This window comes from Moschus berezovskii, chromosome 3 (assembly GCF_049115385.1).
Source record: "Moschus berezovskii isolate FMDL1 chromosome 3, NW_MosBer_1.0, whole genome shotgun sequence".
Classification (NCBI taxonomy): Eukaryota; Metazoa; Chordata; class Mammalia; order Artiodactyla; family Moschidae; genus Moschus; species Moschus berezovskii.
In genome coordinates, this window is record NC_142462.1 from 108,657,200 (window position 1) to 108,684,148 (window position 26,949).

General features: G+C 40.4%; 1 protein-coding gene across 5 annotated transcripts in view; it reads left to right on the top strand.

The window, feature by feature from the left end:
• Positions 1–25,499, top strand: part of CALD1 (caldesmon 1) — a 232,849-nt gene extending 207,350 nt beyond the window's left edge. For all 5 annotated transcript variants that reach the window (XM_055421299.2, XM_055421298.2, XM_055421297.2 and 2 more), the window contains 8 exons: positions 3,530–3,788; positions 6,440–6,580; positions 13,113–13,156; positions 13,262–13,340; positions 15,514–15,651; positions 16,098–16,193; positions 22,428–22,508; positions 25,379–25,499. In XM_055421299.2, coding sequence (XP_055277274.2) covers positions 3,530–3,788; positions 6,440–6,580; positions 13,113–13,156; positions 13,262–13,340; positions 15,514–15,651; positions 16,098–16,193; positions 22,428–22,508; positions 25,379–25,384 — 844 coding nt within the window. In that variant the 3' untranslated portion in view covers positions 25,385–25,499. The remainder of the gene's footprint in view (positions 1–3,529; positions 3,789–6,439; positions 6,581–13,112; positions 13,157–13,261; positions 13,341–15,513; positions 15,652–16,097; positions 16,194–22,427; positions 22,509–25,378) is intronic.
• The last annotated feature ends 1,450 nt before the right edge of the window (positions 25,500–26,949 follow it).

A 26,949-nucleotide genomic window follows, 5' to 3' on the forward strand; every position in this document is an offset into this window, starting at 1 on the left:
CCAGGCAAGAATACTGGAGTGGGTTGCCATGCCCTCTTCCAGGGGATCTTCCTGACCCAGAGATAAAGTATATGCAGGCAAATTCTCACTTCTACGTTGAATATGGAGAGTTCCCCCTGCCCCCGCCCCGCCCCCAGCTTTGTAGAAGAACTCAAGTTACAGAAGCCTGCCATGGACACCTGGCTACCTGACTCTCTGTGCCTCATTCCTACACACACTCGCTCCAACTGCTGGTGCCAAATTGCAATCTCTGTTATGTCACTGGCTGCTGTGCCAAACATTCTGGAAAAGAGTCTGGGGTCCCTGTAATGTGGATTCTCAGAGGGTTGATCTTTGGCGGCCGCCTTGCCTGTAGACCCTGTTTTTTGGAACTCTTCAAATAAGAAAGTCCCAAGCAGGTGTTGTATGGAAGTCAGACTGCTCCTTACACCAAAGCATGGGTGACACTCAGAAGCAAGCACAACTCTGAGGGATGGACATTTCTAGCCGCTTTAAGATGCTAAAGTGTTAGGTAAATATAGTTGTTATGCACACAATTTTTCTACACAAAAGTTTGAGCAGAAATCTAGTCATAGTTTTACAAAAGAGAGGTGAAAGCACATGGAAGAAAAGATGTGTATTCAAAGCCTAAATAAAGTGTGAAAGAATGAGAAGGGTAGAACCTATAGATGTTACTTGGGATTGGCAAGAAAGTAGATGTAAAATTAAGTTTATTAGGAATTCATAGAAAATCTAGAAATCAAGCTGATTCAGTCTGGTAAGCTGAGTGCAGAGCTTGCTGAAGTGCCAGTCCTTTAATGTGTTAGAGCCCAAGAACAGTGTCAAGTTCATGAAAAGTGTTCAAAGAATATTACCTAAAAATATTATTGTTTAATTACTTAAATAAGACCCTGATCCTGGGAAAGATTAAGGGCAAGAGAAGAAGGGGGTGACAGAGGATGAGATGGTTGGATGGCATCATCAATTCAATGGACATGTGTCTGAGCAAACTCCCGGAGATGGTGAAGGATAGGGAACCTGGCATGCTTCTGTCCATCGGGTTACAACTGTCAGACACACCTTAGCGACTGAACAGCAACCACAATTACTTGATAGTTTAAAATATGAGCTGTAGGTGCAAGTACAATTGTTTTAAGAGAAATAACTTTAAAAATCTGTCAGTAGAAAGAAGTTTGGTTAACAATTAGCAAGTTTCTCAACCAGTTTTAGTCAAAACTCAGATTGACAGTTAACATGCCCATTGTTTGGAAATCCAGAAAACTGGGTAACTTGGAAAGATAACTCACAGGAGACGGCAACAGACTGAGGACTGAAAACCCATAATTAGGACTCTTGCTTTAACTTTGCTATGTTTTGACAGGAAAAAATGAAACAAACTGCTACTATATTATTAGTTTTTAATTTAGCTGCCAACATACGCTAGTTGTAGTATCAATTAGAAATTGATCCCTATAGAAGCAGAGACAACTCACTTTGCTCCACATAGTTATAGAGTGAGGGGAGCTGGGGAGGAGTGAGAGCCTCTATTTAGATTAGCTTAGTACCTATTAGTCTAACTGAAAACTAGCTGTGTTCATAGTGAAAGGTCTATATTCATCTCGACTTTCATCTAGCGAAGCCACAGAAAGAGGAAAGAACCTTCTGGAAGAAATTTCCATATTAGTGGTATCCTAACACTCAGGCCATGCCAGCACATCTGAGCAGATGTGATGCGGCCAAAATTCTTGTTCCTGTTTTGAGCATAGCTCCTTTTGTTGATTTAATTACTTTTCCCTTTGATGGGCCCATGTTCTTATAGATAGATGTTTTCTCTAAAATATGATATGAAAATCTCAATTCAGGAGCAAGTTAAGCACCCATCACCTAAGGAAACCACCAGTAACATTTTCCCCAGATACTCTTTATGTGTGTACATTCAAAACAGACATAGGTGTATTCAGTTCAGTTCAATCGCTCAGTCGTGTCCGACTCTTTATATGTGTATAATTATAAATCTCTGTTTTAAAGTGATTCTTTCACTGAGCATAACAGTGTATCTTTTTGCTAGCTTTCTACACCAGGGAGTATGTGCCTACAGTTAATGTTAGAGTGTTCTACTGGGTGTATGGGTCATGACTGATTCAATGAGTCCCTAATGATGGGCATCTGAATGTCCAAAATGAAGACTGAGCGACACCTAGCGGAGTCCAGAAAAGTTTCTATAGGCACGTGTTAGCAGTCCTACCAAACGCTAACACCATGAACAGGAGGAAACAACTCTGAAGGTGGAGAGGCTTTAACTGAAAGGAGAGGGTTCCTCTCTGGAGTCACAGGCCTATGGACATCTAAGACTTTTAAAGAGCAATATCAAGTCTTAAGGGGTCCCCTAATGGAAAATCCCATGGACGGAGGAGCCTGGTAGGCTACAGTCCATGGGGTCACAAAGAGTCAGACTCAACTGAGCGACTTCACTTCACTAACCTTGACTGAGTTAAAAATAAGAGTTGATCTTTAGCTATCAAGAACCTAGAATGATATTTTTTAACTTTTTAACCTCAACTCCTAGTAAGATGTAAATTTTACATCATATCCCGGTACACATCTACATATGTATTTATAACTGAAACAAGAATGTCAGGAAAAGGTCATTTCCCTTGTTCCATGCAATACCCTCTGATGTTTTCTCGTTGGTTCTTTTAAATGCTAATCACAGTCCACTAAATTGATTTTACAAAATGCAGCTTGAAAAGCATAGTACTAAAGGACATAGTTTATTCAGAACTATCTCACTATTTTAAAAGCATGAGATGCACACAAAAAATCAGTATCGGTAACTATGTAATCTTGAACTCCTTTTCTGTTCCTCCTCTTGCTTCATAGCTAGAAACACCAGTGCTATTCTCTGCATGGAATAAATGATAGACCATGGTAATTCATCTGTCACAAAACTCTCAGAAATGGGCCACCTATGTTCAGATAGAGTTAAGAATGCCCTCACTACCTGTTAATGAGTATTTATATAAGATTTCTTCCATTTTTGTGGCTCAATAATATTCCATTGTATGTACTTTTACATTTTTGTAATACGTTCATCCATCAATGGGCACTTAGGCTGTTTCCATATCTTGGCTATTATAAATGATGCGCATGACCATGGGTGTTACAAGTATCTTTTTGAGTTAGTGTTTTCATTTTCTTTGGATAAGTACCCAGACGTGGAATTCCTGCATCATATGGCAGTTCTACTTTTAATTTTTTGAGGAACCTCCATATTGTTTTCCCTAGTGGTTGTACCGATTTACAGCCCCACCAACAGTGCCTGTTTGCTCCCATTGTGCAACCTAGAAAACCCAGGGTAAGTGACAGAGAGGGGACTCGGATTCAGACCTGGGAATTCCAGATGGACCCCAACTTAGCCATGAGGATCCGCTGTCCAGTGAGGGCAGTGGAGATTTCCGTGTGGGATGCAAGGCCTGCAGACCGACCTCCCCTGCTTCCAGGGGCGGTGAGGGTAGGCTGCAAGGCAGATGAGTGTCCCACTCCTTTGCAGCCGCGCTGGAGGGAGGGTCAGCGAGGCCAAGGAGGCTGAAGGCGCTTCCCAGGTGGAAGCCGGCAAGCGGCTGGAGGAGCTGCGCCGCCGCCGCGGGGAGACGGAGAGCGAGGAGTTCGAGAAGCTCAAGCAGAAGCAGCAGGAGGCAGCCCTGGAGCTGGAGGAGCTGAAGAAGAAGAGGGAGGAGCGAAGGAAAGTCCTGGAGGAGGAGGAGCAGAGGAAGAAGCAGGAGGAAGCAGAGCGAAAAGTGAGAGAGGAGGTAAGGCGGGCCGCAGCGCGGTGGTCTAGCGCCTTCACTTACCCAAGCTCTCGAGTGCGCGTCTCCCCGTGAACATTCTGGCCCTGGAAAATAGTTTCTTCCCTGATGAACTGCTGCTGCCCTTTTGAACTTGAATTCTTACAAATGCATGAATCTGAGCAAACTCCGGGAGATAGTGAAGGACTGGGAAGCCTGGAGTGCTGCAGTCCTTAGGGTCACAGAGTCCGAGACGACTTGGCGACTGAACGACAGCAGCAGCTTGCTGTGTGCTTGCTCGGCGTGGTTCTAAAACGTTTATACACCTTAATTTATTCAGTTCTCCTAAGAGCTCTCTGATATAGGTAGTCTTCTCATCCCCATTTTACAGATCAGGAAACTAAGGAACCGAGAGGTTTCCTAATTTTCCGCAGGTCCTACTTGTCTTTGTCTTAATGCGTGACCCTATAAATGTCCCTCAGCAAAGACAGTGAGAACAGGGAAGGATGAAAAAGCCTGCAGGTCAGTTACAAGAACCAAGAGTCACATGGCAGTTGTTTGTTTTTTTGAAGAGGTTTTATAGAGAAGATTTTCCCAAAAATCGTTTTGGGGGTGTTTTAAGTGGAAGAGTAAGTAATTAGATTTTCACAGGCAGGGACAGTACCTTCTTTGTTCATTGCTGAACACCCAGGACCCAACACAGCGCCAGGCATGTAGCAGGAGCCCAGTGATTATGAGCAGATGAATTTGTTCCATCTTCTTAAGCAGAACTGAAAATGACAGATAAAGTTGCAAGAAGGCAAATTTTGAGAACTGAAAAAGTGCTTAACCAACTACTGTAAGCATCACAGTAGTTCACAAAGAGCATTTTTTCCTTGTATCCTGAGGTACATTATTATCCTCATTTTATGGACAAAGAAATGGGAATCAAGTAGTTTGACTGACTTGTGTGAAGTCACTTGACTAATAAGTGATAGATTTGCTACTGGGACCCAGCTTCTCCAACTGCGCCTAGAGCTTTCCACACAAATCTCCGGAGACTGCGATCGCCCATCATTTAAAATATGCAAAAAGACTTTAGATGACTTTCTGACATGGATCCTATACAAACATTCCCCATACTGTGTGGAAAGTTTGGATACATTACTCCAAGGTCTCTTTCAGCTCCAGCTCTTCTTGAGCCTATGACCTTTGGTTAGAAAGTAATTGGAATGATCGTTTTAGAATCAGACCCTCTGCTGCTGGCAAGCTGGGACCTTGGGAGAGTCACTAGACCCTGAGACCTCTTTTCCTTATCTGTGAAATATCTATTTCAGGACTGTGGTGGTGATTAAATCATGGTATTCAGGGTGCCTGGTACATAATAGACACTCAGGAAGTCAGTTTTCATTCCTGTTATTATTGTTATGGCTGTTCTCTAGAGGAGCAAAGTATCAATGAAAGCAGAGGAGAACCATGCCCTCTGAAACCTGGATTGGACCTCAGAGATGATTTGGTCTAACCTCCTACCAAGTATGGTGTCTTAGTGGCAGCCGCTATAACAAATTGCCATAGACTAGGTGGCTGATAAGACATACAGGAGATGCTTGTCTCACAGTTCTGAGGCTAGGAAGTCCAAGATCAAAATGCCAGCAAACTTTGTGTCTGGTGCGACTTCAGTTCACAGATAGCAGTCTTCTCGTTGTGTCCTCACAGGACAGAAGGGGTGAGAGAGCTCCCTGGAGCCTCTTTTAGGTTCCATTCTCATGGTCCCCAAACCCCCACTTCCTAATGCCATCACTCTGGGGGTTAGGATTTCAACACAGGGATTTGGGGGAGGGGGCACAAATATTCAGTCCACAATACACAGGATCTTTCTGCAGCATCCTCTGACACATGAACATCCAGTTCCTGCTTGAGAACATCCAGTTTGAAAACTACAAAGACTACGTAAATCTGTCAGAAAACTGTTCCTAGAGGATGTTCAGGCTGATGAGAAGACAGAGTGTTCTAGGCCAGGAATGAAGGCATGGAAGGGTTGATGAAAGGGATTGTAAACATCTGTGATTTCACCACTAGGGAGCAGTATCTACACCATTTCAGATTTGTCAAACTATCTAGAAATAATCTACTCAGCTAAGGAAGGGATAAGCATGAAACCATCTCTTGTACAATTTAGTAAAAATGGTACTGTGCATTTGTATACCTTAGCATATGAATCATCTCATTTGTCTTCACATCTCTCCTAGGAAGTAGGTGGAAGTGATAACTTATTTTACATACACAAAATGGAAGGCCAGTGTTTGATGACTTGACGAGGTGATGATGACTATGATGATCGTCCTGCTGAACATGAGTCTAAGCATTCTACCTGGGCCGTCTCATTTAGTCTGTGTTAAATCCCTAGTCAGTGGATACTATTATTATCCCCATTTTAAAAACAAGGGAACTGAGGCATGGGGTAGATAAGTAACATGGCCAAGGTCACACAGTTTAGAAGGGGCAGTGCCAGAGTACACATCAGCAGCTGGACTCAAGTGCTCAGGCTTAACCTCTGGTGCCACCCTTGAGGAAGGGATAGCATCTCTTCTGGAACCCGGGTCTTTTTCTTCTAAGACTATGACCATTCCCATACAGCACTCTTTCCTTTTGGCTTGAAGCTGATGTTAACATCCTTGTTATTTGTTCTTTCTTAGGAAGAGAAGAGGAGGCTAAAGGAAGAGATTGAAAGGCGAAGGGCAGAAGCTGCTGAGAAACGCCAGAAGATGCCAGAAGATGGTTTATCAGAGGACAAGAAGCCCTTCAAATGTTTCACTCCTAAAGGTTCATCTCTCAAGGTATTTTTCCCCAGAAAACCTTCTTGTGTTTATTAAAATATGATAGAAACATGATTTCAGCCCCTGATATAGTTACTGATTATTCAAAGTTTTTGTTCCATTTATCTTTTTGCTCCCTCTGTCAGCAATGTCATAGCTTATTTTCAAGAGAGAGATCAAGTGGTGTACTTTGTATCTTTTGTTTATTAGATCTTTGATTAAAATGACTTATGGTGATTACCTCTAGATTTCATTGACCCACACTCTCAGCATGCCTTATTACTTTGAGCAATTAAAAGCAGAAACATTGAAACTTTATAGAATGGGCAAATATATTTTAAAGGTTTAAGCTGCTTTTTCATGCTAATTTCATTGTTTTTCTTTGTCATTATTAAGAGCAGGACAGCTGGGGATGGTACAGGTCAAATTTCAAAGCTGTTATCATCAAAGGAGATGAAGTGTGACTCAGATAGGCTCCCTTACCAGAATGAGTTTGGTCTGACTACTCCCTTTGGTGGGCATAGCTCCTAATAAAGGAAGACAGAAGTGCTGCTGAGAGAATGAGCAGGAAGGAGCTGAGTCAGGGCGATGATGGGATGGTTGAGATGGAGGGACAAGAGCATAGACTCAAATATGTATTTTTGCTCATACAGTTAGCATGTTTTGAGTCCCTGGCACAGTGAAGATACTCAGTGATGTAGTAAGTGCTTATTGGATAAATACACAGATGAATGAATCTTTAGAGATTGGAACTTTGAGCAGTTTTTATTTTCTGTCATCCTAGCTATGTTACCAAGCCCTGACAACAGGTTACAAAGCACTGCCAACAGGTAAAGCCAGTATAGAATCATAGCCAGGCTGCAGCTGGTTAATGTGTGTTGTGTGTATGTCTATCAGTGTGTGCACATTTTGATCCAAAGTCAGTTATTTACACTTATACTTATTACCTGTTTCACATGGAAACCAGTATGTTTTATTCCTAGATCATTCCCTTTAGTCTTTAGGATGGTCTCGCTCCCAGTCTACCATGGTCTCTCCGGACCACCAGGGAAGCCAACCATGGTCCTAAACCCTCCTAAATAAACTCCTTATACTTCAACCTCATCTCAAGGGCTGCTTCAGGGGGAATTGAAACTAAGCCACGGGGAATTTTCTTATTTGATATTTATAACAAATCTAATATGTGCTATGAACAATGAAGGAGGGAAGCACAAAATGAGGTCACTGTCCGTAGGGCACTCATACAGTTGACCGCCTCAGGAAAACTCGAGAATTACAAGGGTAACCAAGTGCAGACTACCAGCTCAGTGAGGTCTCTGAGTGGAGCAGAAGGAGGAGAGAGAGGCTGTGTGGAGTAAGTGAGCTTCATTTATGGATCTGAAATTTGAATTTCATAAAGTCTTCCTATGTTACAAAATATTCTTTTGACTTTTTCCAAACCATTTAACAATGTAAAATGTTCTTAGTTTATGGGTAGGTGGAGAACACGGGCAAAACTATTTGCATAACCCTACTGAAGGAGAAAGAGCAGAAAGATGCAAACCCTGCTCACTTTAGACCATCTCTGCACAGCCACTAGGTCCCCCCCTGTCTGGGTCCATTTCTTCCTGGCTCATCGATAATCAAAAAAAACGAAGTGTCTCTCTTTCAACCTTCCTTCAATTGCCACCTGAGCTAAGCTTTCCTTGAACTGTGTGGGAACATGAGAAAAGTTGTAGTTATCGAGATTTCTAATGCTTTTCAAAAGAAACTGCAGCCCATCCTCTTTCTTCAGATATCTCTCTACCAAGGTTCCCAACTTAACTTCTCTAGTGTTTCCATCAACCAGACTCCAGAGTTCCCACAAAGCCATTTATGTGCTTATTCTGGTAGAGAAGGACAGGAAAGCCTGGCATGTTGCAGTCGCAAAGAGTCAGACATGACTGAGCAACTGAACAACAACATTCTGGTAGAGAGGCATGTGTGAGCCATCAAAACTGATATATAAAAAAGAAATTTTCAATTTCTGTGTAACAGAGACGTGCTTTCCAGAGTAGGCAATCTAGTGTTTTTCTCCATGCTATGGCTCTTGTTTTATAACTTCATTTCATGTCCTACAATTGAAATTCCTGCAACTGTTGACTCTCTTGGCCCTGCAGCTTTTATAAACGGTCACAAGCTAACATTGTCGAATGCCAGCAGGAGGAGAAGCATTTGATATTTGACCACAAGACATTATCCACTGGTGTATTTTGTTGATTTCTAATGGCTTACGTTCCTCATCTGAGAAGCTCAGAACCTGGTTTCTCATAGTCAAATTATGCTGGCAGTGAATGATCTTTCTTACATAAGACATACAAAGAATAAGTTTTAAGTAAATTAAATTTAGAATTTTGTTTTTATTATTATTATTTTCATATACTCGTGGTGGAAGGGGTGTGGAGTTAAGGAGAGCACCAGTTTGCTGAAATGTGTGTGATTTTCCCGTTTTATTAGGACCATACTGCCACCTCTTGGTTTACAGAAGAACCAGTTTCTCTCTTTAAACTCCTTACCCAGAACGAGTAATTTACAAATTTAGTAGAAATTGTTACATTACCCAGAGTCACTAAGTACAGGCATTTGCCAGCAAAAATACATCAGTAAGTCCTGACAAAATGTGATGATGAGATCAAGCTGTATTGACTACTGTAGATACAAAAGGAGACATTAGAGTCTGAGAGCCATAATGTGAATAAATGTGATGACCAACGTTAACAAGATGACCCCCAGGTCAGAACGATGCTAGAGGTGCCACAAAGAACAGGCCTCCTCTCTGTCTCCCCTGTCCATTGTCCTTCCCCGACACTGAGCGGTTCTCCATCCTTCAGTCGCATTGCTCTGCTTGCTTCTTGGTTCCCCAAATCTTTGTACATGTGTCTGCTCCACTACAAATGTCCTCTCCCCGCCAACGCACACACTCCCCACCCTCGCTTTCATGAGCTCATTTATAAAGCTGTGTAAACTATAAACTCTAAAAATCAGTGCAAATACCAGAACATCTGAAAAACTTTCTCCAACTCTACCCCATTTTTCAATCTTTAATATGGTACCTACTGTTTAGTTTTTTAATAATTTTTAAATTTTTATTTTTATTGAAGTACAGTTGATTTGCAATGTTGTGCAGTCTCTTCTGTATAACAGAGTGACTCACATATATACATTTTACACATATATACATTCTTTTTTAATGTTCTTTTCCATTATGGTTTGTCCCAGGAGACTGGATATAGTTCCCTGTGCTTTACAGTAGGACTTTGCTGTTTATATACCTCTGAATTTTAAAATTTTCATTTATGTGTTCTGCTAGTCTCCCCTACTGACTCCTTACAGAATTGGAGCCCTGTCTTATACATCATTGGTGTTTAATTTTATATAATAGGTACTCACAGATAAATTACTGGTTTGTTGGTTGTTTGACAGATAGATTGGCAGGGATAAAGGTTGGATGGATAGATGAGTGCATAATATTATAAGTGCCAGTACACTGTGTGGTTCTAATGTATCTTATCTCATTCAGAAAAAGTTTAGCTGGGAACTTTTCCTCCAGAAATGCACTTCTAAGTTCATGTTAAAATCGGAAAAATAAGGGTTTGAAACCCTTTCAGTTCAGTTCAGTTGCTCAGTTGTGTCCGACTCTCCGTGACACCATGAATCACAGCACGCCAGGCCTCCCTGTCCATCACCAACTCCTGGAGTTCACTCAAACTCATGTCCACAGAGTCGGTGATGCCATCCAGCCATCTCATTCTCCGTCGTCCCCTTCTCCTCCCGCCCCCAACCTTTCCCAGCATCAGAGTCTTTTCCAGTGAGTCAACTCGTCGCATGAGGTGGCCAAAGTATTGCAGTTTCAGCTTTAGCATCAGTCCTTCCAATGAACACCCAGGATCGATCTCCCTTAGAATGGACTGGTTGGATCTCCTTGCGGTACAAGGGACTCTCAAGAGTCTTCTCCAGCACCACAGTTCAAAAGCATCAATTCTTCGGCGATCAGCTTTCTTCACAGTCCAACTCTCACATCCATACATGACTACTGGAAAAACCATAGCCTTGACTAGACGGACCTTTGTTGGCAAAGTAATGTCTCTGCTTTTTAATATATTATCAAGGTTGGTCATAACTTTCCTTCCAAGGAGTAAGTGTCTTTTAATTTCATGGCTGCAATCAGCATCTGCAGTGATTTTGGAGCCCAAAAAAATAAAGTCTGAAACCCTTTACACCTCATAAATTCAAGGATACCTATAGCACATTTTTGCATAAAGTTTAATTTCAATGAGTTTGATTTTATCTTTGTAAGAAATCATTGGAAAGGATGAAGTGACCTCACTAACATCTATAAAGGTATTGTTCAACTGATATTAGGAGTGAAGCATGTTTTCCAAAAAGCTTAAGGTTATTTATTAATAACCTGTGAGTCCTAGGCCAACAGTCTAGAAAAACCCATTGACATTTTGAAGATTGTAGGGGAAGGCCAACTGCTCCAGTATTCTCATCATTGTTGTTCAGTTGCTAAGTCGTGTCCAATTCTTTGTGACCCCATGGACTGCAGCACGCCAGGTTTCCCTGTCCTTTAGTGTCTCCCGGAGCATGAATTCTTTGGCACTCAGCTTTCTCTATTGTCAATGCTCACATCTCTACATAACTACCAGAAAAACCATCAGTTCAGTTCAGTTCAGTCACTCAGTCGTGTCCAACTCTTTGCGACCCCATGAACCACAGCACGCCAGGCCTCCCTGTCCATCACCAACTCCTAGAGTTCACCCAAACTCATGTCCATCGAGTCAGTGATGCCATCCAGCCATCTCATCCTCTGTCGTCCCCTTCTCCTCCTGCCCTCAATCTTTCCCAGCATTAGGGTCTTTTCAAATGAGTCAGCTCTTCACATCAGGTGGCCACAGTATTGGAGTTTCAGCTTCAACATCATAGCTTTGACTATATTGACCTTTTTGAGCAAAGTGATGTCTTCGCTTTTTAATATACTATCTAGGTTTGTCATAGCTTTCCTTCCAAGGAGCAAGGGTCTTTTAATTTCATGGCTGTGGTCACCATTGACAGTGATTTTGGAGCCCAAGAAAATAAAATCTGTCACTGTTTCCACATTTTCCTCATGTATTTGCCATGAAGTGATAGGACCAGATGCCATGATCTTAGTTTTTAGAACATTGAGTTTTAAGCCAACTTTTTCACTCTCCTCTTTCAACCTCATCAAGAGGCTCTTTAGTTCCTGTTTGCTTTCTGCCATTAGAGTCGTATCATATGCTTATTTGAGGTTGTGGAAGGACTGATGCTAAAGCTGAAACGCCAATACTTTGGCCACCTCATGCGATGAGTTGACTCACTGGAAAAGAGTCTGATGCTGGGAGGGATTGGGGGTGGGAGGAGACGGGGACGACAGAGAATGAGATGGCTGGATGGCATCACCGACTCGATGGACATGAGTTTGAGTGAACTCCGGGAGTTGGTGATGGACAGGGAGGCCTGGCGTGCTGTGATTCATGGGGTTGCAAAGAATCGGACACGACTGAGTGACTGAACTGAACTGAACTGATTATGTACCAGTTTATGGTAACTATAATCTAGTAGATTCCTGAACAGGACAGAAAATGGACCTGTGTGCTTTGCACATGCAGTCATATGCAAAGGTGTTACTATTTGCTGATGACAGAGGATGCATGGCAAAGGCTATTTCTAGCCTGGAGTTGGGTCTCATGAGGAGTGAACAAATATTTGCTGGCTTATGAAGAACATTTGGATTTGAGTGATGCAGTTTTAGTAAAATACAATGTTTGATTTAGCAGCTTTAGTTGTAGCAAAAATTTATAACTTTAAAAAAAATGTATTAAAAAGTACTAAACTACCATCAGTATCCTCATAGCAGTTTCTCTGGGCTTATTCCCTTATTTCCCATTTGGACAACTAGGGTTTTCATGAGAGTCCTCGGCCATTCCTGGTGAGCTGTGCCCCAGTTTCACTCAGCCCCACATCGGTCTTCTACATTCAGGGCAAATTAAGTTCAGTAATAGCTATCAAAATTAGGAAACCAGGCTAAGCAGTAAGTGAATAGATCACAGTTCCTGGTTATCATTCTTATATATACAAATATCAAATCCTTATGTTGTATACCTAAAACTAATGTTTTATCATTTATACCTCAATAAAAAATGAAAAAAATTTAAAATAAGTCAGAAAGCAAAAACAAAAAAAGTTAGTCTTGAAATGTGATTGTTTTGCCATTGATTTATGTTATTTCAGAGGCATTTTTATTCCATTCTATCTAGTCTTTGTTTCCAGAACTTCATATTTCTCTGTCTTCTGTCAATCCTGTCTTCATCTCCCAGTCTTACAAACCTCATTATCAAATACCTAATGTGTCATTTTCCTCCCTAGCAGAGGTGCTGTGCACAGCACCCTCTCACTCTTTGACATGCTTTGGTGTTTTTATTCCCCAGGTTCAGGGAAGATAGTAGTATGGACTGAGAAACCCCCTTTATAAGCTGAAAATATTAACTGGTTTTATTTTTTTTCCTATTCCTAGATAGAAGAGCGAGCAGAATTTTTGAATAAGTCTGTGCAGAAAAGGTAAATATGGTTGATTGTTGAATTGAGAATCATCAACCATTAAATGTAATGGAAAAATTCTCTCATATTTTTACGCATGTCTGTGTCTGTTTATTTACTTAACAGTGGTGTCAAATCAACTCATCAAGCAGCAGTAGTCTCCAAGATTGACAGCAGACTGGAGCAGTACACCAGTGCAATTGAGGTGAGAGATGTCCTCGATGTTAGAAAACTGAAGTGAAAGTGTTAGTCACTCAGTCATGTCTGACTCTATGCGAACCCACAGACTATAGCCTCAGTGTTATGGTCAAACAGAAATACAAACAGATTGTATAAACAATCAGAGAAACACTTAGGACAGTAATCAAGTCCAGTAGTGTTAGAATGTTAATGATGCTTTATTATTTTGAACTAGTTATAGAGAAAGCAATAGTAAAGATAAATTATAGAAAAGTTTTAAATAAATTATTATTTATTACTTTCCACCTGAGTATTCTTTAATGAAGGTGTAATTTTTTAATGAATTAGTTTGTTACCTAACTGTATTATTTATATGTTCACAAGTATATCTTCAATATTCTTAATTCCTTATAAAAGGTGTTCCCATATTTAGTTTAAACAGGTCCTTTACAACCATGTTTAGTCCTTCTTTGTCTTTAAGAACTTTCATTATCAAATAAATTGGTAGTATAAATTAATATAAAGATGATAGCCAGCTGGAATTTAATATATATTTCATTTTATATATATAAAGAAATGGTCAATTTCAAATTTAAATTTCAAATTGATTGTTTTATATTTGAAGGATCATAGTTTTATGCCTCTGTCTAATCCAACTTTCTTTCCCCACCTCCGCGATTGACCTAGGAGTTCTACTCTATTTGGAGATAATGTGTATTTCCAAGTACCAAAGCACTAAGAGGGTAGGGTGCCATTGATCAGGATGCAATCCTGATTTTTTTTTTGTCCTTTGTATAGACTTTAGTTTTAGTTGTCTGTTATGATGTAACTGTATTGGTTTGATTTGATTTGATCCCGTCCTTTGTACTACAGAGTGGAGAAGCCTATAAAATAGCTTGTAGCAAATGACAAGAGGGAATAAGAAAGAGTTCTGGATGGTTTATCAAGTGAATAATCAAGTCCTAACATTCAAGAGGAGATTTTCAGAAGATTAAATGGCCACTAAAATATAAGACAAATAAGACAAATTGCAAATAGTTTTTTTCTGTGATTGGATTGGTCATAACTCTAACAGGGGTAATGAAGCCAAGACTGTGGCTTCAGCCTTTACATAGTCCAGCAGTGGGGTCACTCGCCTGGCTGCCCACCTTGCTGACACATGCCACAGGCCCCAAAGCAGGACCAGGAGAGAAACTACATGATTTAGGGTATGTGCCTCACTGCTGCTGGAAAAGTATCTTAGATGCACATCTTTCTTTTTGCACCTGCTCCTTCCTCCTTCCAGTATGTTCTCCATGCAGTGGTCTCTCAGCCTTTCTCGATGTTTTGGCATATCCCTGTCTTTGGTCCTTGTCATATACTGTTAGCTCTGCGTGAAACGGTGTTTATGCTTTCCTTCACCAACATCTTTGAAGTCTTCCATCAGATCTGGGTTTAAATATCTCATCCTCAAAGTGGCCTGCTTTGCCCCCCTAAACTAAGTGTGTGCTCAGTCTCACGGTCTTGTCTGACTCTTTACAACCCTTCAGACTGTAGCCTGCCAGGCTCCCCTGTTCATGGGATTTTTCTGGCAAGAATACAGGAGTGGGTTGCTGTGCCCTCTTCCAGGGGATCTTACCAACCCTGGGATCAAACCCACGTCTCCTGCATCTCCTGCAGTGCAGGTGGATTCTTTACCACTTGAGTCACCTGAGAAGCCCCCTAAACTAAGTACCACTGTCCTGTTGTGTGATCTCTTGGCATGCTTTCAGCACCACACTCATCTTTCATAGCACTTATTGCAACGTGAAATAATACTGAATAACTAGTTATCATCTGATCTATTAATGTCAGTCCAGTGGGGCTTACAGGGCAGACTATCTTGAGTGCCACCATGTCCCCAGAGCCTGGCACAGTGCCCTGCACACAGCAGGCACTCAAGAAGTGTCTGCTGAAGAAATGAAGTAGCATATCACTATAACAATAAGTGTGTGTGGGGGTGCCAATGAAAAGCATATTTCACTTTGAAAAGATCCTCTGAAGTAGATATAATGGGTGATAGAGATGTTATCAAAATGTATACAAATTATGGGTCATTTTTGATGAAGGTGTTTACCACTGAATTTGTTGAGTGATAACGTTGAGGAAGACAGGCTCACTATAGTTTTATGAGAACAAACTTATCCGCGCCAATCCTAAAAATAATTCACATACTTCAGGGAACAAAAGCTGCAAAACCTGCAAAGCCAGCAGCCTCGGACCTTCCTGTTCCTGCCGAAGGTGTCCGCAACATCAAGAGCATGTGGGAGAAAGGCAACGTGTTCTCATCCCCCACCGCTTCAGGCACACCAAACAAGGTGAGCAAGGATTGCTGTCTTTTCATTCTGGAGGTTGGATTCCCCCCTCTTTTTTTTTCCTTTTCTTTATTTTTTTAGGAATGACATAGTTAATTACAAAAGCTGTGAAGAAAGTATAATTCTTACTTTCTTTTCCAATGACCACAAAAGTAAGTTCAGAAAGAGTGTGTTCCTGAGGTTCTATACTATGCCCTGGCCAGAGGCCTCTAAATACAATGCCCGGAGTTCATCACTAACCTTGGGATTGGCAGGGGAGGGGAAGTGCAGGGGGAAGAAAACCAGATATCATTATACTTTCAATATCGAGTTCAAGGTTTATTTTCCTTAAAATAGTCTATATATTGATTGGTGCTGTATGAAATAATACTGAATAGTATCCTGAGGTTGCTTTGAATTTCCAGGTAGTTTTTTTTCCCCCTTTAACTTTGGATGCTTGACCTTTACAGGAAACCGCTGGCTTGAAGGTGGGGGTCTCCAGCCGCATCAATGAATGGCTAACCAAAACGCCTGAGGGAAGCAAGTCGCCTGCTCCCAAGCCTTCTGTAAGTAGCTCCAGGTTTTTCTGACTGTCTTTGATAGCTCAGCTTCCAGCAACAGAAGAAAACAGGCTGTTGGGGTATTTGTTTGGGAAAAACAGGGCCCCTGTTCTTGGCTGTGACTGCTGAGTAAGAAGCCAGGAGGGGCTCAGATGAGAGAGAGCAGTCTTGAGCAGCTGCACCATCATTACCCAGAAGGTAAAACTGAACTGTCATCACCTCTCCTCCCGGAACGCTGAGGCAGTTCAGATTTACCCGCTTAACTGTCTGCATGTTTAGTTTCTATTCTACGAGTTAAGCTAGGAATTTGAAAATGTCAAATCATCTTGGCCGTTTCTCTCTCAAGAGCACCCCTAGACTTAGAATGTTATGCTGGCTATCAAACTCACATTTTCTAATTTGCCTAATTTCTGTAACTTAACCCAAAAATACAGTGATTAGGTAGTTGTTGAAATAATTGCTGTAATTTCCTTGTCAACACCTCCAAAGGAAAGCCATTAAAAACAAAACAACAGTAAGACTAGAAACTATAAAAACTGGTTATGAATGTTATTTTTGGAAATTTAAAATCTTCTTATTAAGCATGGCTTTCTTACTAAAAATATTTTCTTAGCCTTTTCATTGAATGTATATGGTAGTTGCCTTGCGTTTATCATTATAATCAAAAGCCTTAGGAAGCTTCTACTGTACACTGGTGAGCTTTCTCTGTTCAGTTGGCTTTTATAGCTTTGTTGGTGCCCAAGGTAGCAAAAGACTCTGTTGTCACAACCACCCCATTCCAGAGGCAGAAGAAAACCTTCTCAGACCCTAGGTCTCTGCACCATTGAGCGTTTAATTGCACCCATTGGCTCCATGTTTAATCTCCAAAGTCACTAGAGTTTATCACCTTTTCAACTGAAAAAAGAAACAATGGAAATATTTCCATACTCTTCTTGCGTACAGTTCCTTGTAATCAATTAATATTCAGCCTGAGATTCTTTGCATAAAGGCCTCACAGAGATATAAAACTAATGTGAACCCAGTTTACAACTGGAAAGTTAATATATTGAAAAGAAATCTTTTTCCCGCTCCCAATAGATATAGACTGTTTGTGACTGTGGACTGTAGCCCCTGAGACTAGTCTGTCCATGGGATTTTTCCGGCAAGAATACTGGAGTAGGTTGCCATTTCCTCCTCCAGAGGATATTCCTGACTCAGGGATCGAATCCACATCTCCTGTGTCTCCTGCATTAGCTGGCAGATTCTTTGCCCTCTGGGCCATCAGGGAAGCCGTCAGATATATGAAAGAAGGCCTATAAAAGGAGATAGTAGGGCTTTCTGGGTGGCCCTGGTGGTGCAGAACCCGCCTACCAATGCAGGAGACTTAAGAGACACAGGTTCAGTCCCTGGGTCGGGAAGATTCCCTGGAGGAGGCGTGGCAGCCCACTCCAGTATTCTCGCCTGGAGAATCCCATGGACAGGAATCTGGCAGGCTACAGTCCACAGGGTCAGAAAGAGTCAGACGTGACTGAAGCGACTTAGTGCACACAAGGCAAGGGGTGATACCCTCAAGGTATGTGACCTTTAGTGCCCCAAGTTTCCCCAGCACCCAAGGTGATATCAAGAGTGGAAATTATTTTTTAATGGCAGTTTATATAAAGCTTTATGGTTCCAGACCAGTGTTTATCAACCTTATTGAATTATGGACCCCTTTGAAAACCTAATGAAACCTAAGGACCCTCTCCCCTAAAACATTGCATATAATACAAGTTCAGCAAGATTGAAAGGACCCATTTAAGACTTCTCATGATAGCAAGATAAGAAGAAAGAGGTGTATGTTTTTCTTCTTTCTTCTTGGATGAATATGGCACATTGCTAAAGGAGGTGGTCAGTTTTTTACATGTATTTGCAAACTTGTTTCATTTCAGTCCCAGATTATACTCGTATATTTGGTCAAGGACCTGACCCATACTCTTTTATCAATACTTTAACTGATAAGCCTATCATCTATTTTATCCTAATGGGAGGGTTAAAAAGATTCAATTCAGTTAGTATTACAATAGGGATAGCTGAGTCAAGGTTTCCACAAAAATCCACATTTTCTGGGAATTATTTATGACCTCCTAAAAATGGCAGGACAAACAGGCATTACAGGGAAATTACAGAATCACTGCCCGCTTTATCTACTATTTAATAAGTAATTTGCTAGACTGTCTACTAGGGCAGGGGTCCCCAACCCCCGGACCACAGACCAGTAGTGGTCTGTGGCCTGTTAGGAACTGGCTCACACACAGCAGGTGAGTGGCAGGAGAGCAAGTGAAGTTTAATCTTTATTAACAGTTGTTCTCCATCACTTGCATTACTGCCTGATTCTGCATTTTGCTGAATTGTATAATTATTTCATTGTATATCACAATGTAATATAATAGAAATAAAGTGCACAATAAATGTAACACACTTGAATCATCTTGAAACCATTCTCCCCTACCCATGGTCCATGGAAAAACTGTCTTCCTTGAAACTGGTCCCTCATGCCAAAAAGGTTGGCAACTGCTATGCTAGTGTCTAGAGAAGAAAAGCAAAGGAGAATGTGGCAATTAGTATACATCAGAATGATCTCTTTTCCCCATGTCCCATTGGATTTTGTAGACTAGTGTGGCTTCCTCGATAAAGACCAGGTCGAAAGATAATGATACATAATTGATGTTATAGATAAAAGGCCAGAGTGAGTATTCTTAATAAGCAACTCTGAGCTTTGTGCACGTTCCAAGAGTAGTAGAGCAGCAACATGTCATTCAGGAAAAGAAATAACTTGGAGTTCAAGAAGGTAGGATTGTGAACCACAGACAATAAGGATCCAACAGAAAGGAAATGAAAATGTCCAAACTACTGGAAGGAGCCGGAAGGATCCTATAGATATGTGTACATGAAACTTATCAGACAAAAGGTTAAATCCAGAAAGGCGGCTTAGAAAGTCAGGTCAGGAAAGGCTGTTGTCTAGGTCTTGTCCAGGGGGTTTCACTCTGGTGGCCTGCAGCTAAGATCTGTGTAGACCAGGCCATCATGCTTTATTTTCCCTTTTAAAATTATCATTCAAACACATTTTTGAGGTGTGGAGGCATACACTCTTTAATTTGTCCATTCCCTCTTTTTCAAAATTTAAAATTTTCTTCCACCAGCCACTTCCAGCTTTTGTGTTTCTAATCTGTCTCTTCATGACAGGCATGTGAGTTTGACAGCCTGGGGATTCTGGTCAGGCCAACGCTGAGCTCAGGATGTCAGAAGATTACCTAAGGACAGCAGTAGAGAGGAGGCTCCCAAAGCCACCCTTCTAATTGGGGGCCATAATTGATTTATTCGTGGCCCTTGGTTTCTATTCCTTGGCATATGTGTGTGGAGGGGAAAGCCAGGGTTGTGTTTGCAGATGTGTGGCACGTAGCCATTAAGGAAAAATCAGAGAGAAATTTTCTCACCAAAATAGTGCTCACCCAGTGAAACCTCAAGAAGAAGGAAAAGAGATTCGTGTTCAGTTCTAAACTTCACCTAATATAAAAACTATCCTCTGCTACTAGCTATGAATTAATTTTCATGTAATTAAAAATGCTCAGAAGCTTGTCAAATCAATATTATTTGGGGTTTCTGAAAATTGATAACTTATTTAAACACTGATCTATACCTGATTCTTTACTGGGACATCTATTGCTATTTGTGGGTAGAATTTACAGGACTTCAGTGTCACGGTGTAAAATTCTGAATATGTCTGTTGTACCTGCTTTGTCTGTTCTTTGTGTCTAAACTACATGTTATATACAGCAATTAAAATGCTAATTTATCTTTCTTTTTGTTTAAAAAATAAACCAACTTTGTCCTTCTCAGCTGAATTCTCTTCTTCATTCTTTGATCTCTGGTTGACTGGAAGTCTGCTTTCCTGCCTTCATTTCCCCCTCTTCTGGAGTGGGTCTTTCTCTAAAGTGTAGTAGGCCGGTCAGGTAATTTAATTTATATTTCCCATTTGATTTAAAATGCCAATTTGCTACTTGGATGTTAATATTTTCTTTAAATGGACGAGTTGGTGATGGACAGGGAGGCCTGGCATGCTGTGATTCATGGGGTCGCAGAGAGTCGGACACAACTGAGCGACTGAACTGAACTGAAACTCTTTAAGTGACCTCAAAAGATTCATAGGCATGATTTAAGGGAGATACAATTCATTTTCCTCAATAGAAGAGTATTCACATTAAAAAAAAAAGTATTTGTCTTATATGAATCAAATAAATAAAGTAGTAATAGCCACTTTCCAGCGCTACCATTAGCATGTTCCTAATTATAGTCTCCAAATTTTTTAAACAGTCTTCCAGACAATTTGGCAGCTTCTGCCTACATTGGAATATACAGTGGAATTCTTCAACAACAACCTGATTTGTTGCTTACTGGTTCCAAGTTAAATAGGTGTAACTAACAGAATATCAGAAATCCACATCACAGTGAAAATCCAGAAATTTATTAATAATAAGATTAAGGTAAATCTGAACTGCTTTACATGATACTGTTTAACCAATGCATCTTCAACGTTACAATCTCAATAGTTATCTATGAAAAAATATATGTCCACTTAGACTGGTGTCCATGGGTAAATGCAACTGCTGTTAGCTTTGCCTTCTAATGAGAAAGCGGTTTGCCAAAATAAACATTACTATTTCAGTAAAACACATTTATTTTCCAGAAACTGCCTTTGCCAAGGACTAATATAAGCAAATGTTAGAAGAAAAGTAAATGGAAACAGAAATTTGGATCCTTGTCTAAGTCAAATTCATTATGAGGTAGTAAATAACAAATCCAAGATATATAGCCGTTATCATATTTTAGTGTTTTCTTCCCAAGATTTTCACGCGTTCTTGCATATGTCATCAACCTGTCAATTTCTCTTATGGGTACAGTTTGTAGTAAATGTTTACTTTCATGGGGCTGGCTTCTCCTGATACACTTATGAATTACCACTTGCTTCTCAGAAAACATAAATTTTAGTCTGAGGAAAGTGCAGTTAGAAAAATGTGCTAAATTGGGCTGCCCTAAAATAGTGATTCCTGTGCAAGTAGTGTACTTGGGACATGAAGAAAACACTATAGGAAGTGAGGCGGGAAAAGAACAGCCAATTAAGAATGTTTATTAAGCAGCTCACTACGTGAGCTTTTAAATGTAACCCCACTGGAAAAAGCCTAGAAGCCACCACAAAACACATGCTTCTGAGTTACCCTACCTGAGGCGTGAGTGAGTCTAAGAAATATTCTCGCACCAGATCTCATGGATGAGTGATTGAAGACTGCTCTTAGGAATGACTCTGAACATCCAGGTTGCCCCCTGGGTGGGCAAAGTGGACACGTGTAGCCAGAGGAAGTCCTCAGGCGAAGAGATGCAGGGTTGGCCATTGGAAGTCCAGCTGATATGCATTAGTCTTAAGGGCTGGGGGCCGTGGGACCAAAAGGAAAGTTAATTGGCAAGGGATGAAGTGCTTATCCAACCCCCTGAAAATCATTTATTTATTGTAGGTATTTTTTATTTTTTAAACTTTTTATTTTATATTGGAGTATGCCAAAAAATTGGACTTCCCTGATAGCTCAGTAGATAAAGAATCCACCTGCAATACAGGAGACCCTGGTTCAATTCCTGGGTCGGGAAGATCCCTTGGAGAAGGGATTGGCTACCTACTCCAGTATTTTTGGCTTCACTTATGGTTCAGCTGGTAAAGAATCCGCCTGCAATACGGGAGACCTGGGTTTGATCTCTGGGTTGGGGAGATCCTCTGGAGAAGGAAAAGGCTACCCACTCCAGTATTCTGACCTAGAGAATTCCATGGACTCCATGGGGTCGCAAAGAATTGGACATGACTGAGCGACTTTCACTTTCATACCAAAAATTATTCAAAACCTATGCGCTATTCACTTCTAAGGACATAGAAAGTTAAAAATATGCTATCTCATTTTAAATATGCTTATATTCCAATTTTACAGGTCAATAAACAGTGAGTCCTCAGTGAATAACGGGACCTCATTGCTGGATAGTTTGAGCCCATTCTTGTGTCACAGCATAGGTCAGGGTCTATATAAAATCAAACAATGGTTAGCAATCCTTTTGATTCAAACCATTTCATATCACTTGGATAAAGTGTGTTACACAAATAAACAACACATGTTGTGATTTATTTAGACCTGGCCAGAAAATACAAAGAGCCACGTATCAATTTTTCTGCTTTCTGTTCATCAGGATTTGAGGCCAGGAGATGTATCTGGCAAGCGGAACCTCTGGGAAAAGCAATCTGTGGACAAGGTCACTTCCCCCACTAAGGTAATCTACTGGGAGATTTGTTTTTCATGTTTTCATTTCCTACTGTATCCTGCAATGTGAGGTCCCAGGGTCAAATGAGAAATAGCACTGATCCACAGAGTCTTACCTGAGTAACGATCAGTTTCTAAAGACCTGTATATGGTACAGTGAAGGGCAGTGTCACGGAGCCTTCAGCATGGTAGGTTTGTCAGTTACACAAGATAAATAGTCCAGAACCGTGAGATGGTTCCCAGACATTCGAGAAACACCGTAGTGAAAGGGGCATTGATCTATACCATGAAACTCTTTCTAAGACATTCTAAGTCCAGGTTTGAAGATCAGAATTTTCATATTGCCCAGGGAAGAAACATCTCTCTCCCTACAGGGTGGTTTGAAAGCTGCTTTCTGGAGCCATTCTAAGGGGTTGCATTGCCAGCAGCCTAGGACTCAAGGCTGATATGACAAAAAATTAAAATAACACTCAAAAGTTAGCAAAATTTGCTACCCTATGAAAACTAGTGGCTAAGAATGTTTGGATTTGTCTTTTTATCGTCTTCTGCTCATTCTTCATAAAGGGGACTCTGGACAATACCTAAATGATGCACAAACTAAAAACAGGACCCCTTGCTGTAGCATTTTATTTCAAGTAATAATTCCAGTCTTCTCTCTTGGTAGAGGGAAAATTGAAAAAAGAAAAATCAGGGAGTAACAGTTAGTAAAATTAGGCTAGTCTGCTTATGGGCCAGGGTAGAACTCCATACACAGAAGCACTTTTTAAGCAACTTAGGACTGAAGAACATCTCAAAAGCATCTGAAGAATCACTACAATTCACAAAAGGGAAAGAATTGCTTCCTCTTTCCTACTGCTGCTGCTAAGTCACTTCAGTCGCGTCCGACTCTGTGTGACCCCATAGACGGCAGCCCACCAGGCTCCCCCGTCCCTGGGATTCTCCAGGCAAGAACACTGGAGTGGGTTGCCATTTCCTTCTCCAATGCGTGAAAGTGAAGTCACTCAGTCTTGTCCGACTCTTAGCAACCCCATGGACTGCAGCCTACCAGGCTCCTCCACCCATGGGATTTTCCAGGCAAGAGTACTGGAGTGGGGTGCCATTGCCTTCTCCATCTTTCCTACTTCTGTGTGCTAAAGTCTGGTGCTTTTAAGTCTGAGTGTGTTACTACATCTTCTCTATTAGTTCTTAGTTGTTGTTACATTCTGGTAAAAAAATCCACTGGCCCAGCCTCTCTACTTAAATGACTTTTAAATAAGCTTTCTAAATAATCAATAAATATATTAAAAGTATCAGTAATAATTATCACCATTACAAATTGCTAACATGTAATGAACATACACTATATACAAGACACTGTTCTACCTTCTCAACCTACCTTATCTTATTTGATCCTCCAATCACCATTATTTATTTTATTTTTCAGTCACCATTATTATTCTTAGCCCCATTTAGATCTGAGGAAAATGAGGCACAGAGAGTTGAGTAACTTTCTCAAAGTCACAGAGCAACCAAGGAGCAAAGTCTGGATTAAACTCAGGCAGTCAGATCTGAGCCTGCATTCTTAACCATTATACATGATGGGGTTTTTATGACAATTACATACTCAATAGAAAATATAACATTCTGAGTTTCTTATACAATTTTCTCCTGGTGGAAGGGAAAGGAGTCATTTTTCAGCTGTTCTTTAAAAAAAAAAAAAAAGAAAGAACTTTTGTTGGCCTAAGCCATTATGACCTTTCTAGGAAAGATCTTTCATAAATGACAGTCCAAATGTTTATAGAGTCTCCTTTCTGAGTAGCTGTCAGCTGTCCATAGGCCATCATCACAAGTTTAATAGATCCCCCCTGGACAGCATTCCTCTGAGCCAGTGTTCTAGAAAGTAAAGATATGATCCGGGATGGTCAGACTCAGACAGTACCACTCACATACAATACAACACAAATGATACTCCCTGAAATTGTGCAACATTGTGATAAAGGGTAAGACTTCACACATACCAGCCCCTCCTCTTTGATCTATACCATGAAACTCTTTCTATGGTAATAATAATAGCATAACTAGCAGGCCCAGTGGAGAAGGAAATGGCAACCCACTCCAGTGTTCTTGCCTGGAGAATCCCAGGGACGGGGGAGCCTGGTGGGCTGCCGTCTGTGGGGTCGCACAGAGTCGGACACAACTGAAGCGACTTAGCAGTAGCAGCAGCAGCAGCAGGCCCAGAGCTGAGTTTACGAGGTAGCAAAATAGAAGCTCCTTTGGGCCAGAACATCAAACTCACTGGTGTCATGCAGTAATTCCTTTGAAATGAAACTATTTGAAATTGCAGACTCAACAACTCAACATTTGTGAATACCTCAGCAAAGATTTTTATCAGCTAGCAGAAGAAAAGAAATGGTGTACAATAAGACCATGGATCAGACAAGTTTCTAGGGTAGGGGTGTACGAATAGGAAGTAGGAAATCCAAAAACTGGAGAGAACTAAAGATAAGCATAGTCTGCTTTACCATCATGCCTTGATGTGGCCTAGAATGAGCCGTTCAGTCATGCGTGCCTATCTTGGGATGCATATCATAGAGTTTTGGCCCTTATAGTAGAGTTTAAAAAAAAAAAAAAAAAACCTCTTTGACCCTGAATGCAATAAGCAAGGCTCCAGATCAAGATATGAAAAAGGGAACATAAAGAAGAAAAAAAGGAAAGCGATAAAATCAACAGAAGAAAGGATAGACTGAAAGAAGAGGAGCATATTTAAATGAAATGCCAACAATAATCCTCCCTTTCATGAACATTTATTCCTGCCATATTATGATTCTTTTTTTCATTCTGACACAAATTGTCTAGCTGAAACACCATGGCCTACCTATTTAAAGCTTTTTCTCTTAGCAGGTTTGAGACAGTTCAAGAAAGAACCAAAAGTAGCCGCTCAAGATGCTGGACCAGCTCAGTTGAAGAGGGCTAATTTACTCTGTTTTATATTTATGTTGATTTACTAAATTGGGTTCATTTCCTTTTTCGTTGTTTTTCATTATCCCAGTAAACCCATGTATATTATCACTATATTTAATAATCACAGTCTAGAGATGTTCATGGTAAAAGTACTGCCTTTGCACAGGAGCCTGTTTCTAAAGAAACCCATGCTGTGAAATAGAGACTTTTCTACTGATCATCCTAACTCTGTGTCTGAACAGTGATACCAGCCACATTGAAAGTCAGCAAAAGGAGATCCGAGTTGGAAGTTGCCTGAGGAATGTGCAGTATCCAGAAAAATGAAACCTAGTGGTTTAAAAAAAAAAATACAGAAGTCACGTCATTTCTGCACTTTAGAATAAAGCATGGAAGAAATTATCTTATAGGCAATTATAACACTTTGTGAAAGTAACCCATTCAGATTTGAGATACTGCAATGATGTTTGTCTTCAAAATAGAAAGATGTATGGTTAAGGTATTACTTTTTTCATGCTGATGAATATCTAAATTGGATTATGATGTTAGCTGACAGTGGTACTGATTTCTTTAGGTTGGTTGCTTTGTGGATTTCTTTGGTAGTGATAGTAAACCACATTTTAGATGACCCTGATCATGTATGTATGTGCATACACGTATACAAACACACTAATGGTAGAAAGCTTTTTTATGTGCTAGGCTATTATATTTAGCAGTATGTCCCTGTAACTAGCCAATATCACTGCTTTTTAAAAACTAAAAATCACAATATTATATTAATATTTCATATTTGCCAATAGAAACATGGCAGAATAGGTATCGATATGTTTCCAATGCTGGATAACCTATAAGAAAGAGATTCAAAGTGTCAAAATGCATTGACATTTTCTATAAAACATAGTATTTAGTTTATAATTAAAAGCAATCTTGAAGTCCAGTGTGAATTGTACCAAATCTACCAAACTTAAAGCTTGCTCAGAACTTCACTCTTAAGAATCAAGTTCACAATAGATTGGCTTAAATGCTATCTGACTTTCTCTTCCTTCTCTGAAACATTAAGATAAGAATCTTAGTGACAAAATGGTACAGTTTGGAATTCCATGAATAAGTATACTAAGACCAACTTTGACTAATCTCTGGAAGCAGAAAAGTAAGCAAAAGCCACTATTTTGGAGTCATGACCTACTTCCATCTTTAACATCTTTTTAGTTAAACTTTTCTACCTTTATTAGTCATTGGTACTTGCCATAAGTTGATAATGTGCTGAGCTTTCAAAAAAATATATGTAATTTTTATAAGTTTTACCTTTTTCCCCAAGAATCTATCAACTCATCATTTGTACACACACAATCCAGATATCAGATCTTCTTTTAGCTCATATGCATTCATCTATTCTTCACAATAAATAAGAGTACTCCAGTGTCTTGGCAATATGTTCTAGCATAGAGCTATGCATATAGTGTAGTTCTATAAACCTATACCTCATGACTTACCAAAGTTATCTTAGTCTCAAT